The sequence below is a fragment of the Lucilia sericata genome, unplaced genomic scaffold (genome assembly GCF_015586225.1).
Source record: "Lucilia sericata isolate MDLA Ls3-8-SP2 unplaced genomic scaffold, ASM1558622v1 Contig002073F_arrow, whole genome shotgun sequence".
NCBI lineage: Eukaryota > Metazoa > Arthropoda > Insecta > Diptera > Calliphoridae > Lucilia > Lucilia sericata.
In genome coordinates, this window is record NW_023995926.1 from 1,744 (window position 1) to 15,499 (window position 13,756).

At 32.2% G+C, this 13,756-nt stretch overlaps 1 protein-coding gene across 3 annotated transcripts in view; it reads right to left on the reverse strand.

Moving 5' to 3' along the window:
• Nucleotides 1-4,549: 4,549 nt before the first annotated feature.
• The window catches only part of LOC119613341, a 62,669-nt gene continuing 53,462 nt past the window's right edge, over nt 4,550-13,756 (reverse strand). For all 3 annotated transcript variants that reach the window (XM_037969359.1, XM_037969361.1, XM_037969360.1), the window contains exons 9-10: nt 10,375-10,519; nt 4,550-4,813 (exon numbers count right to left, since the gene is read on the reverse strand). In XM_037969359.1, coding sequence (XP_037825287.1) covers nt 4,550-4,813; nt 10,375-10,519 — 409 coding nt within the window. The remainder of the gene's footprint in view (nt 4,814-10,374; nt 10,520-13,756) is intronic.

Sequence of the window (13,756 nt, forward strand, 5' to 3'; positions counted from 1 at the left end):
TTTTTTTAGCAATAATAGTGGGAAGATGCTAGTGGCAGAATAAATATCATATCCTGTTAAACATGCCCAACAATAATGTTAAGTCTATTGAAATCTCTATGGTTGTCCGTCCATCTGTCTGCGTAGCTTAAAAATACAGCAGAACTAATGTATTGACATGTGTAAGAAATTGATTTTGTTGTTTTAAGGGGGAGTTGTCTCCCTTAGAACTTGGATTTAATACATTTGATATATTAAAGAGTAGAAAAAACTAAAGAATTTCTTTAGTTCTGTTGGTCTTACAAGGACATTAATCTCCCTGTTTATTTTTTAAGCGTAACAGCACATTGATACATCAACAACAGGGTGTCGTTTAAGTCATCAACATCATCATTATCATCATCAACAATGCTTGTGAGTTGAACAACAGCAGTTTGTGCAAGTGTGTATGTGTATGTGGGAGTTGTAACGGGGCTTTCGCCATTTGTTTGCTAAACATCTATGTGTGTGTGTTACGGTTATTCTTTTTTCATATGTATGTATGTGTTAGAGAGTGAATGACTGACATGTGTGTTTCTTATATTTTTAGTTCAATTTTCAAAACCTTGAATTAATGATGTCAATTTGTTGTTGCTGTTATTTACTTTGTTTTTGTTTATTTTACATGAAAAAATCAAAATAGAAAATGTAGTTTTCTTGTTAAAATTTGTATCTAACTATTGGATATATTTCTGGAAAAACAATTGTGTTAGACAACTTTAATAAGGTCAAGGTAAAATATCTTTTAAAACAAGGTAAAATAACTACATACTGTCATTCTATGATTATAACTAGGCTAAAGTCTAGTCTATACATATTATAGTTTATAGTCTAGTCTATATTCTCATCTATAGTCACTCTTTATTGTCTTGTCTGTTCGAGTCTATACTAAAAGCTGTAGTCTAGTTCAGTTCTAGTTCTAGTTTAGTTCTAGTTCAGTTCTAGTTCAGTTCTAGTTCAGTTCTAGTTCAGTTCTAGTTCAGTTCTAGTTCAGTTCTAGTTCAGTTCTAGTTCAGTTCTAGTTCAGTTCTAGTTCAGTTCTAGTTCAGTTCTAGTTCAGTTCTAGTTCAGTTCTAGTTCAGTTCTAGTTCAGTTCTAGTTCAGTTCTAGTTCAGTTCTAGTTCAGTTCTAGTTCAGTTCTAGTTCAGTTCTAGTTCAGTGCTAGTTCAGTTCTAGTTCAGTTCTAGTTCAGTTCTAGTTCAGTTCTAGTTCAGTTCTAGTTCAGTTCTAGTTCAGTTCTAGTTCAGTTCTAGTTCAGTTCTAGTTCAGTTCTAGTTCAGTTCTAGTTCAGTTCTAGTTCAGTTCTAGTTCAGTTCTAGTTCAGTTCTAGTTCAGTTCTAGTTCAGTTCTAGTTCAGTTCTAGTTCAGTTCTAGTTCAGTTCTAGTTCAGTTCTAGTTCAGTTCTAGTTCAGTTCTAGTTCAGTTCTAGTTCAGTTCTAGTTCAGTTCTAGTTCAGTTCTAGTTCAGTTCTAGTTCAGTTCTAGTTCAGTTCTAGTTCAGTTCTAGTTCAGTTCTAGTTCAGTTCTAGTTCAGTTCTAGTTCAGTTCTAGTTCAGTTCTAGTTCAGTTCTAGTTCAGTTCTAGTTCAGTTCTAGTTCAGTTCTAGTTCGGTTCAGTTCTAGTTCAGTTCTAGTTCAGTTCTAGTTCAGTTCTAGTTCAGTTCTAGTTCAGTTCTAGTTCAGTTCTAGTTCAGTTTCTAGTTCAGTTCTAGTTCAGTTCTAGTTCAGTTCTAGTTCAGTTCTAGTTCAGTTCTAGTTCAGTTCTAGTTCAGTTCTAGTTCAGTTCTAGTTCAGTTCTAGTTCAGTTCTAGTTCAGTTCTAGTTCAGTTCTAGTTCAGTTCTAGTTCAGTTCTAGTTCAGTTTCTAGTTCAGTTCTAGTTCAGTTCTAGTTCAGTTCTAGTTCAGTTCTAGTTCAGTTCTAGTTCAGTTCTAGTTCAGTTCCAGTTCAGTTCTAGTTCAGTTCTAGTTCAGTTCTAGTTCAGTTCTAGTTCAGTTCTAGTTCAGTTCTAGTTCAGTTCTAGTTCAGTTCTAGTTCAGTTCTAGTTCAGTTCTAGTTCAGTTCTAGTTCAGTTCTAGTTCAGTTCTAGTTCAGTTCTAGTTCAGTTCTAGTTCAGTTCTAGTTCAGTTCTAGTTCAGTTCTAGTTCAGTTCTAGTTCAGTTCTAGTTCAGTTCTAGTTCAGTTCTAGTTCAGTTCTAGTTCAGTTCTAGTTCAGTTCTAGTTCAGTTTCTAGTTCAGTTCTAGTTCAGTTCTAGTTCAGTTCTAGTTCAGTTCTAGTTCAGTTCTAGTTCAGTTCTAGTTCAGTTCTAGTTCAGTTCTAGTTCAGTTCTAGTTCAGTTCTAGTTCAGTTCTAGTTCAGTTCTAGTTCAGTTCTAGTTCAGTTCTAGTTCAGTTCTAGTTCAGTTCTAGTTCAGTCTAGTTCAGTTCTAGTTCAGTTCTAGTTCAGTTCTAGTTCAGTTTAGTTCAGTTCTAGTTCAGTTCTAGTTCAGTTCTAGTTCAGTTCTAGTTCAGTTCTAGTTCAGTTCTAGTTCAGTTCTAGTTCAGTTCTAGTTCAGTTCTAGTTCAGTTCTAGTTCAGTTCTAGTTCAGTTCTAGTTCAGTTCTAGTTCAGTTCTAGTTCAGTTCTAGTTCAGTTCTAGTTCAGTTCTAGTTCATTTGTTGTCCAGTTCTAGTTCAGTTCTAGTTCAGTTCTAGTTCAGTTCTAGTTCAGTTCTAGTTCAGTTCTAGTTCAGTTCTAGTTCAGTTCTAGTTCATTTGTTGTCCAGTTCTAGTTCATTTGTTGTCCAGTTCTGGTTCAGTTCTAGTTCAGTTCTAGTTCAGTTCTAGTTCAGTTCTAGTTCAGTTCTAGTTCAGTTCTAGTTCAGTTCTAGTTCAGTTCTAGTTCAGTTCTAGTTCAGTTCTAGTTCAGTTCTAGTTCAGTTCTAGTTCAGTTCTAGTTCAGTTCTAGTTCAGTTCTAGTTCAGTTCTAGTTCAGTTCTAGTTCAGTTCTAGTTCAGTTCTAGTTCAGTTCTAGTTCAGTTCTAGTTCAGTTCTAGTTCAGTTCTAGTTCAGTTCTAGTTCAGTTCTAGTTCAGTTCTAGTTCAGTTCTAGTTCAGTTCTAGTTCAGTTCTAGTTCAGTTCTAGTTCAGTTCTAGTTCAGTTCTAGTTCAGTTCTAGTTCAGTTCTAGTTCAGTTCTAGTTCAGTTCTAGTTCTTCTAGTTCAGTTCTAGTTCTGTTCTAGTTCAGTTCTAGTTCTAGTTCAGTTCTAGTTCAGTTTAGTTCAGTTCTAGTTCAGTTCTAGTTCAGTTCTAGTTCAGTTCTAGTTCAGTTCTAGTTCAGTTCTAGTTCAGTTCTAGTTCAGTTCTAGTTCAGTTCAGTTCTAGTTCAGTTCTAGTTCAGTTCTAGTTCAGTTCTAGTTCAGTTCTAGTTCAGTTCTAGTTCAGTTCTAGTTCAGTTCTAGTTCAGTTCTAGTTCAGTTCTAGTTCAGTTCTAGTTCAGTTCTAGTTCAGTTCTAGTTCAGTTCTAGTTCAGTTCTAGTTCAGTTCTAGTTCAGTTCTAGTTCAGTTCTAGTTCAGTTCTAGTTCAGTTCTAGTTCAGTTCTAGTTCAGTTCTAGTTCAGTTCTAGTTCAGTTCTAGTTCAGTTCTAGTTCAGTTCTAGTTCAGTTCTAGTTCAGTTCTAGTTCAGTTCTAGTTCAGTTCTAGTTCAGTTCTAGTTCAGTTCTAGTTCAGTTCTAGTTCAGTTCTAGTTCAGTTCAGTTCAGTTCTAGTTCAGTTCTAGTTCAGTTCTAGTTCAGTTCTAGTTCAGTTCTAGTTCAGTTCTAGTTCAGTTCTAGTTCAGTTCTAGTTCAGTTCTAGTTCAGTTCTAGTTCAGTTCTAGTTCAGTTCTAGTTCAGTTCTAGTTCAGTTCTAGTTCAGTTTTAGTCCAGTTCTGGTTCAATTTAATTATAGTTTTTAATCCTTAGTCTATAGTCCTATCTCAAAACTGGCCTAGATTGTCTTGCCTACTTAAATGGGTTACTTAACAATATTTATGTGGCCTACTTTTAGGTCGTGATTAAAAAACATTTAATTTTGTATATTTGGTCCCATAATAAATTACTTTCCACTTATAATTATTATAAGCTTTTAAATGTTCACTGCACATCCTGTTTAGAATTTATTATTTCCCCATTTATTAGCAATTTCAATTTGAAAACGTGTTGTAATCAAAACTCAAAATCATGTCTAAATTTCTAATAAGCTAGAGTATTTATTTGAAAATAATTTTTAGTATTTTTTTAACATATTAAAAGCTCTCACTTGTATACATTGGCATAAGACATGTTTTACAAGAGCAATAAAAATTGAAATAAAAAATTTAAAACCAAATTTAAATAACTTTTGTCCTGTTGCCTGTCGTGTGTCCTGTTCTGGCCATAACACAAATTTCTATATTTATTTCCCTAACAAGTCACAGCAAATAAAGAGAGTTTGTTTCCATTTCCTGGTATATTTCTGCGTTTTTTTTTTTCAAATAATTTTTGTTATTTTCTCTACTACAGTTTATTGTTAATAAACTTACCGTTTTAAATCTGGACTTGCTGTGTATGGCGCCGAGACTTCCTTAATTTTCAACACTATTATGGCGGTAATAAAAATGCAAATCACATTCACCACCGTCAACAGACACGACACAATGCCATTGATCAAAAATTCCGTTGGCAAATAGTCTGTGTAGAGGAATGGATATGCCGACGTTTCATTATATAATTCTCCCTTTATGTGCGGTATACGAGTGCCAGGATAAATAAGCCAAATACACGCTAAAGCCCAAAATAGACCCTGTCAAAAGATATAATAATAAAATAAGACACCGAAGTGAAAAAAGAAAATATTATTTATAAATAAGAAAAGTGAAGAAATAAATAAAATGTTACAAGGAAATTAAATGAAAATTTAAAAGTCCTGCAAAGACGCATGAATAGCAATGAAATATGAATTTGTAATAAATGAATTTTATTTCCAATGTTTTTGCTTTTTTTTTTTTTTTTTGATGATGCTTCAGAAATAAATAAGGACCTTTTTACATGTTATTTATTTATATGTCTTTATTAAGAGGGAAGTCTAAAGATTTTAGATTTTATTACTTTACTTTTCTCGGAATTTGTCAATAACAATGACTCATACAATATTTAGGAAATTGATGAATTTAAACATTAAAGAAAACAAACCCTAAATATTGAAAAACTGAAAAGACGAGACATAAACTAGACTGAAGACTAGACAATAGACTAGACTATAGACTAGACTATAGACTAGACTATAGACTAGACTATAGACTAGACTATAGACTAGACTATAGACTAGACTATAGACTAGACTATAGACTAGATTATAGACTAGACTGTAGACTAGACTATAGACTAGACTATAGACTAGACTATAGACTAGACTATAGACTAGACTATAGACTAGATTATAGACTAGACTATAGACTAGGCTATAGACTAGACTATAGACTAGACTATAGACTAGACTATAGACTAGACTATAGACTAGACTATAGACTAGACTATAGACTAGACTATAGACTAGACTATAGACTAGACTATAGATTAGACTATAGACTAGACTATAGACTAGACTATAGACTAGACTATAACTAGACTATAGACTAGACTATAGACTAGACTATAGACTAGAATATAGACTAGACTATAGACTAGACTATAGACTAGACTATAGACTAGGCTATAGACTAGACTATAGACTAGACTATAGACTAGACTATAGACTAGACTATAGACTAGACTATAGACTAGACTATAGACTAGACTATAGATTAGACTATAGACTAGACTATAGACTAGACTATGGACTAGACTATAGACTAGACTATAGACTAGACTATAGACTAGACTATAGACTAGACTATAGACTAGACTATAGACTAGACTATAGACTAGACTATATAGACTATAGACTAGACTATAGACTAGACTATAGACTAGACTATAGACTAGACTATAGTCTAAACTGTATACTAAGCTTTAGACTAGACTATAGCATGAACTAGGTCATAGTCTAGACTGCAGAGCTACTTTCTTTACAATTTGTTTCTTAAACTTTAAATTTAGTTATTTTTGCACTTAAGTTTCTTTCTTTGACCTCATACTAAGCTATGCAACACTTTTTTGAAATTTTCTAGGAGAACATTAAAAATTTTCTCTTTTAAAAAGCATGTTTTCGTAACCAAAATTTAAACAAACATTGTGGCCTTAAATAATTTCATAATTTATTATCAAAACACACATCCTTAAACATGTTCAAATACATTAAAAAAGAAGAAGACCAAAAGCCAAGAGACACAAAAACAACTAAAGTGTGAACACAAAGTAAAAAAAGCACAACAAACCAACATTGAAAACATACCAACAAATCCTTAATAATAACAAATGACAGAGAGCAGGACATACACTCGCATATGCACACACACATACATACTTACTTATACACAAACACGAAAAGACAAAAAATCACAATTAATTGTATGGCTGCTTTAAACAAGTTCTTAAAACAAAGTAGCTGAGAAGAAGAAGGGGTTTTTCATTTACTCAGGCAGACAGACATTTTGATAGGAAGAGGGTAAATTCCAAAAGGAAGAAACTATTTTTTCGTTAGGATTTGTTTGTGTTTTTCTTGGTAATTTTGGCTTTTGTGGTGTGATTTATTAGAAAAGCTAAAAAAAAACTAATAACAATAGTACATAGTAAAAAAGCTTTACTTTATAGAGGAAAACAAGGCCTCTTTAATGTGAATCCTATGCCCCATTCTCTGTCTCTACTTTTAGCGTACATAATTATATGTATATCTAACCATTTTTATATTTAGTTTGACTGATTGTTTTTGTTATTGCTAAGAAAAAAAAAAGCACCACATTTACCATGATTAAGTGTTTTTAACGCCATTGTTTTCTAAGTTTCGTACTTGTTGTTGCCATTTTCATATGAAAAGTAATAGAGCGCGACACTTAGTGGCTACTTTACACATTACAAGACATTATAAAACCAACAAATCCAATTTGTTAAGGCCAACAATGATTTCTAATGCTGCCTTTCTGTTTTGTATTTCCTTTATCATGTTCTTTGACCATAATTTTTGTTTTGATAGAAAAGGAAATATTTCATTTTGACTGCTCATGCCTGTTTTTTGCTCGCTCTCTGTGATTTGGTTTGATAAATGTAAAGTTCTTAATGCCACTTTCCCAGAAGCAGGGACAAATACTAAATATGTAAGTCTACCATAAAAAGAGCTAAAATTTAAATAAAAGTTATGTAGGCTATAGATTAGACTATCGACTAGATATATAGACTAGACTAGACTATAGACTATAGACTAGACTATAGACTAGACTATAGACTATAGACTAGACTATAGACTAGACTATAGACGAGACTATAGACTAGACTATAGACTAGACTATAGACTAGACTATAGACTAGACTATAGACTAGACTATAGACTAGACTATAAACTAGACTATAGACTAGACTATAGACTAGACTATAGACTAGACTATAGACTAGACTATAGACTAGACTATAGACTAGACTATAGACTAGACTATACTAGACTAGACTATAGACTAGACTATAGACTAGACTATAGACTAGACTATAGACTAGACTATAGACTAGACTATAGACTAGACTATAGACTAGACTATAGACTAGACTATAGACTAGACTATAGACTAGACTATAGACTAGACTATAGACTAGACTATAGACTAGACTATAGACTAGACTATAGACTAGACTATAGACTACTATACACTAGACTATAGACTAGACTATAGACTAGACTATAGACTTGACTATAGACTAGACTATAGACTAGACTATAGACTAGACTATAGACTAGACTATAGACTAGACTATAGACTAGACTATAGACTAGACTATAGACTAGACTATAGACTAGATAGACTAGACTATAGACTAGACTATAGACTAGACTATAGACTAGACTATAGACTAGACTATAGACTAGACTATAGACTAGACTATAGACTAGACTATAGACTAGACTATAGACTAGACTATAGACTAGACTATAGACTAGACTATAGACTAGACTATAGACTAGACTATAGACTAGACTATAGATTAGACTATAGACTAGAATATAGACTATACTATAGACTAGACTATAGACTAGACTATAGACTAGACTATAGACTAGACTATAGACTAGACTATAGACTAGACTATAGACTAGACTATAGACTAGACTATAGACTAGACTATAGACTAGACTATAGACTAGACTATAGACTAGACTATAGACTAGACTATAGACTAGACTATAGACTAGACTATAGACTAGACTATAGACTAGACTATAGACTAGACTATAGACTAGACTATAGACTAGACTATAGACTAGACTATAGACTAGACTATAGACTAGACTATAGACTAGACTATAGACTAGACTATAGACTAGACTATAGACTAGACTATAGACTAGACTATAGACTAGACTATAGACTAGACTATAGACTAGACTATAGACTAGACTATAGACTTGACTATAGACTTGACCATAGACTAGACTATAGACTAGACTATAGACTAGATTATAGACTTGACTGTAGACTAGACTATAGACTAGACTATAGACTAGACTATAGACTAGACTATATTTTTGACTATAGAATTGACTATAGACTTGACTATAGACTAGACTATAGACTAGACTATAGACTAGACTATAGACTAGACTATAGACTAGACTATAGACTAGACTATAGACTAGACTATAGACTAGACTATAGACTAGACTATAGACTAGACTATAGACTAGACTATAGACTAGACTATAGACTAGACTATAGACTAGACTATAGACTAGACTATAGACTAGACTATAGACTAGACTATAGACTAGACTATAGACTAGACTATAGACTAGACTATAGACTAGACTATAGACTAGACTATAGACTAGACTATAGACTAGACTATAGATTAGACTATAGACTAGAATATAGACTACTATAGACTAGACTATAGACTAGACTATAGACTAGACTATAGACTAGACTATAGACTAGACTATAGACTAGACTATAGACTAGACTATAGACTAGACTATAGACTAGACTATAGACTAGACTATAGACTAGACTATAGACTAGACTATAGACTAGACTATAGACTAGACTATAGACTAGACTATAGACTAGACTATAGACTAGACTATAGACTAGACTATAGACTAGACTATAGACTAGACTATAGACTAGACTATAGACTAGACTATAGACTAGACTATAGACTAGACTATAGACTAGACTATAGACTAGACTATAGACTAGACATAGACTAGACTATAGACTAGACTATAGACTAGACTATAGACTAGACTATAGACTATAGACTAGACTATAGACTAGACTATAGACTAGACTATAGACTAGACTATAGACTAGACTATAGACTTGACTATAGACTTGACCATAGACTAGACTATAGACTAGACTATAGACTAGATTATAGACTTGACTGTAGACTAGACTATAGACTAGACTATAGACTAGACTATATTTTTGACTATAGAATTGACTATAGACTAGACTATAATTTTTGTTCAAAATTTTCTTTTGAAAATTTCTTTCCGTTTATTTTTAATAAAGTTTCATGATGTTTCATAATAATAAATTAGAACAGCTGTAAATTACTTTTAAATGGCTTTTATTTCAAAACTATAAGTTATTTTACATTTATTATACAAATTTGTAACAGTTTATCATTTATTTGCTGTTTTTAAAGCAAACGAAAAAAACAGAAATGTTTTTATATTAAAATAAATATATTGTGACAGATTTATTGCATAAAGTTCTTTTTTAGGTTATTAGTATGTATACTCAACTATAGTTATAGTTTAAGCCATTTTAAAACTGTTTTGACAAAGACTGCAGTGAATAGAGTGCATTAAAGTTTTAGAGCAACAAATACTGTTTGGGAAAAAAAGGGAAATTTAAAGAAATTTAAGAATAAATGTGATAAAAATAACTTTTTAAAAAATTTTTGTTTGTATGAATGAGAAATATTTATATACAAGAGAAGGCAGGAGCAACTTCTTAATAAAAACTAAGAAGAAGGGATATTTTTAAATTTTTGTTTAAAAGATTACTGGAGCGTATGATTAATATTAATTATGATATGGTTTTATAAAAAGCTTATAACTTTATAGTTATAAATGCTATAATAAAAATTTAAATTGCGTTTTAAAGATCACATTCCCCAAATACTAAAAAATAAATTAATTAACGGCAAAAGTATTGAAAACATTGATACCAAAGCTCTTTTTGTTTAACAATTAAAATATCTACTTACACAATTAACGACGGGTGGCAAAAGTGAAGCCGATATGGCCACACCAATTAAAGGACCAGCTGAACCCTGTAATAAAGCCACTGCCACACCAGTGCCAGAAGTCAAGGCCCACAAAACACCCATCCACAAAGAGCGAGCATTGCCTCTGTAAGGGAAAAAATTTTAACAGAATATGAAACAATGTATATAAGCAAAACAAAAAATCTTTTTTAAAAGATAAATAAAATTTATAACTTGATGAACAAAAAGAAAGCCATCCACCAGACAAAAAACAAAAAAAAATATTAATGTTTACAAGGCATTAATAAAATTAACATGATGCCTAAACACATTCATATTTTCAAAAAGACTGCCTTGCTTTCAGCTAGTAGGAGCGCTGTGCCAACAAAATTAAAAAAAAAATTTAAATGAAAATAAATTTTCAAGAATTTTGTGGCCTGTCGCTTTGTGCATTTCGCTTTTTTTTCTGTCATTACAGGCAAATGACACCAACAACTGAGAGCATGTTTGTGGCAGAGAGGTAGAAGAAAAATCTGTAGACCTAAACAAATTTTCTTTTGGTTAGACAAAAGAAAATAAAATTTTTTAAAGCTGTGTCACAAACTGTGGGTGAATTTGCAAATATTTTCATATTAAGTCATCAGTTATTAGGAAATATGATGACGTGTGAGGTTTTCTTTAAAGGAAACAGGCAAGAAAAATTTAGTACTTTAGTATTTTACTACGATAAAATTTTGACAGGCCTTATATTATATAGTCTATAGCCCCATATATAAGGACAGTACATAAGCCCAGTATATAGTCTAGTCTATGGTCTAGTCTATAGTTTAGTCTATGGTCTGGTCTATAGTCTAGTCTATAGTCTAGTCTATAGCTTAGTCTATAGTCTAGTCTATAGTTTAGTCTATAGTTTAGTCTATAGTCTAGTCTATAGTCTAGTCTAAAGTCTAGTCTACAGTCTAGTCTATAGTCTAGTCTATAGTCTAGTCTATAGTCTAGTCTATAGTCTAGTCTATAGTCTAGTCTATAGTCTAGTCTATAGTCTAGTCTATAGTCTAGTCTATAGTCTAGTCTATAGTCTAGTCTATAGTCTAGTCTATAGTCTAGTCTATAGTCTAGTCTATAGTCTAGTCTATAGTCTAGTCTATAGTCTAGTCTATAGTCTAGTCTATAGTCTAGTCTATAGTCTAGTCTATAGTCTAGTCTATAGTCTAGTCTATAGTCTAGTCTATAGTCTAGTCTATAGTCTAGTCTATAGTCTAGTCTATAGTCTAGTCTATAGTCTAGTCTATAGTCTGGTCTCTAGTCTAGTCTATAGTCTAGTCTATAGTCTGGTCTCTAGTCTAGTCTATAGTCTAGTCTATAGTCTAGTCTATAGTCTAGTCTATAGTCTAGTCTATAGTCTAGTCTATAGTCTAGTCTATAGTCTAGTCTATAGTCTAGTCTATAGTCTAGTCTATAGTCTAGTCTATAGTCTAGTCTATAGTCTAGTCTATAGTCTAGTCTATAGTCTAGTCTATAGTCTAGTCTATAGTCTAGTCTATAGTCTAGTCTATAGTCTAGTCTATAGTCTAGTCTATAGTCTAGTCTATAGTCTAGTCTATAGTCTAGTCTATAGTCTAGTCTATAGTCTAGTCTATAGTCTAGTCTATAGTCTAGTCTATAGTCTAGTCTATAGTCTAGTCTATAGTCTAGTCTATAGTCTAGTCTATAGTCTAGTCTATAGTCTAGTCTATAGTCTAGTCTATAGTCTAGTCTATAGTCTAGTCTATAGTCTAGTCTATAGTCTAGTCTATAGTCTAGTCTATAGTCTAGTCTATAGTCTAGTCTATAGTCTAGTCTATAGTCTAGTCTATAGTCTAGTCTATAGTCTAGTCTATAGTCTAGTCTATAGTCTAGTCTATAGTCTAGTCTATAGTCTAGTCTATAGTCTAGTCTATAGTCTAGTCTATAGTTAGTCTATAGTCTAGTCTATAGTCTAGTCTATAGTCTAGTCTATAGTCTAGTCTATAGTCTAGTCTATAGTCTAGTCATAGTCTAGTCTATAGTCTAGTCTATAGTCTAGTCTATAGTCTAGTTCTATAGTCTAGTCTATAGTCTAGTCTATAGTCTAGTCTATAGTCTAGTCTATAGTCTAGTCTATAGTCTAGTCTATAGTCTAGTCTATAGTCTAGTCTATAGTCTAGTCTATAGTCTAGTCTATAGTTCTAGTCTATAGTCTAGTCTATAGTCTAGTCTATAGTCTAGTCTATAGTCTAGTCTATAGTCTAGTCTATAGTCTAGTCTATAGTCTAGTCTATAGTCTAGTCTATAGTCTAGTCTATAGTCCTAGTCTATAGTCTAGTCTATAGTCTAGTCTATAGTCTAGTCTATAGTTAGTCTATAGTCTAGTCTATAGTCTAGTCTATAGTCTAGTCTATAGTCTATCAGTAGTCTAGTCTATAGTCTAGTCTATAGTCTAGTCTATAGTCTAGTCTATAGTCTAGTCTATAGTCTAGTCTATAGTCTAGTCTATAGTCTAGTCTATAGTCTAGTCTATAGTCTAGTCTATAGTCTAGTCTATAGTCTAGTCTATAGTCTAGTCTATAGTCTAGTCTATAGTCTAGTCTATAGTCTAGTCTATAGTCTAGTCTATAGTCTAGTCTATAGTCTAGTCTATAGTCTAGTCTATAGTCTAGTCTATAGTCTAGTCTATAGTCTAGTCTATAGTCTATGTCTAGTCTATAGTCTAGTCTATAGTCTAGTCTATAGTCTAGTCTATAGTCTAGTCTATAGTCTAGTCTATAGTCTAGTCTATAGTCTAGTCTATAGTCTAGTCTATAGTCTAGTCTATAGTCTAGTCTATAGTCTAGTCTATAGTCTAGTCTATAGTCTAGTCTATAGTCTAGTCTATAGTCTAGTCTATAGTCTAGTCTATAGTCTAGTCTATAGTCTAGTCTATAGTCTAGTCTATAGTCTAGTCTATAGTCTAGTCTATAGTCTAGTCTATAGTCTAGTCTATAGTCTAGTCTATAGTCTAGTCTATAGTCTAGTCTATAGTCTAGTCTATAGTCTAGTCTATAGTCTAGTCTATAGTCTAGTCTATAGTCTAGTCTATAGTCTAGTCTATAGTCTAGTCTATAGTCTAGTCTATAGTCTAGTCTATAGTCTAGTCTATAGTCTAGTCTATAGTCTAGTCTATAGCCTAGTCTATAGTCTAGTCTATAGTCTAGTCTATAGTCTAGTTTATAGCTAGTCTATAGTCTAGTCTATAGTCTAGTCTAGTGCTCCTGGTTATAGTCTATTCTGTGGAAAGTTGTTAGCTTTTTGTCTTAAATTATATACTAAATTTTAATTTCGTACTAAAATTTTAAGTTTGTACTAAATTTTAAATTTGTACTAA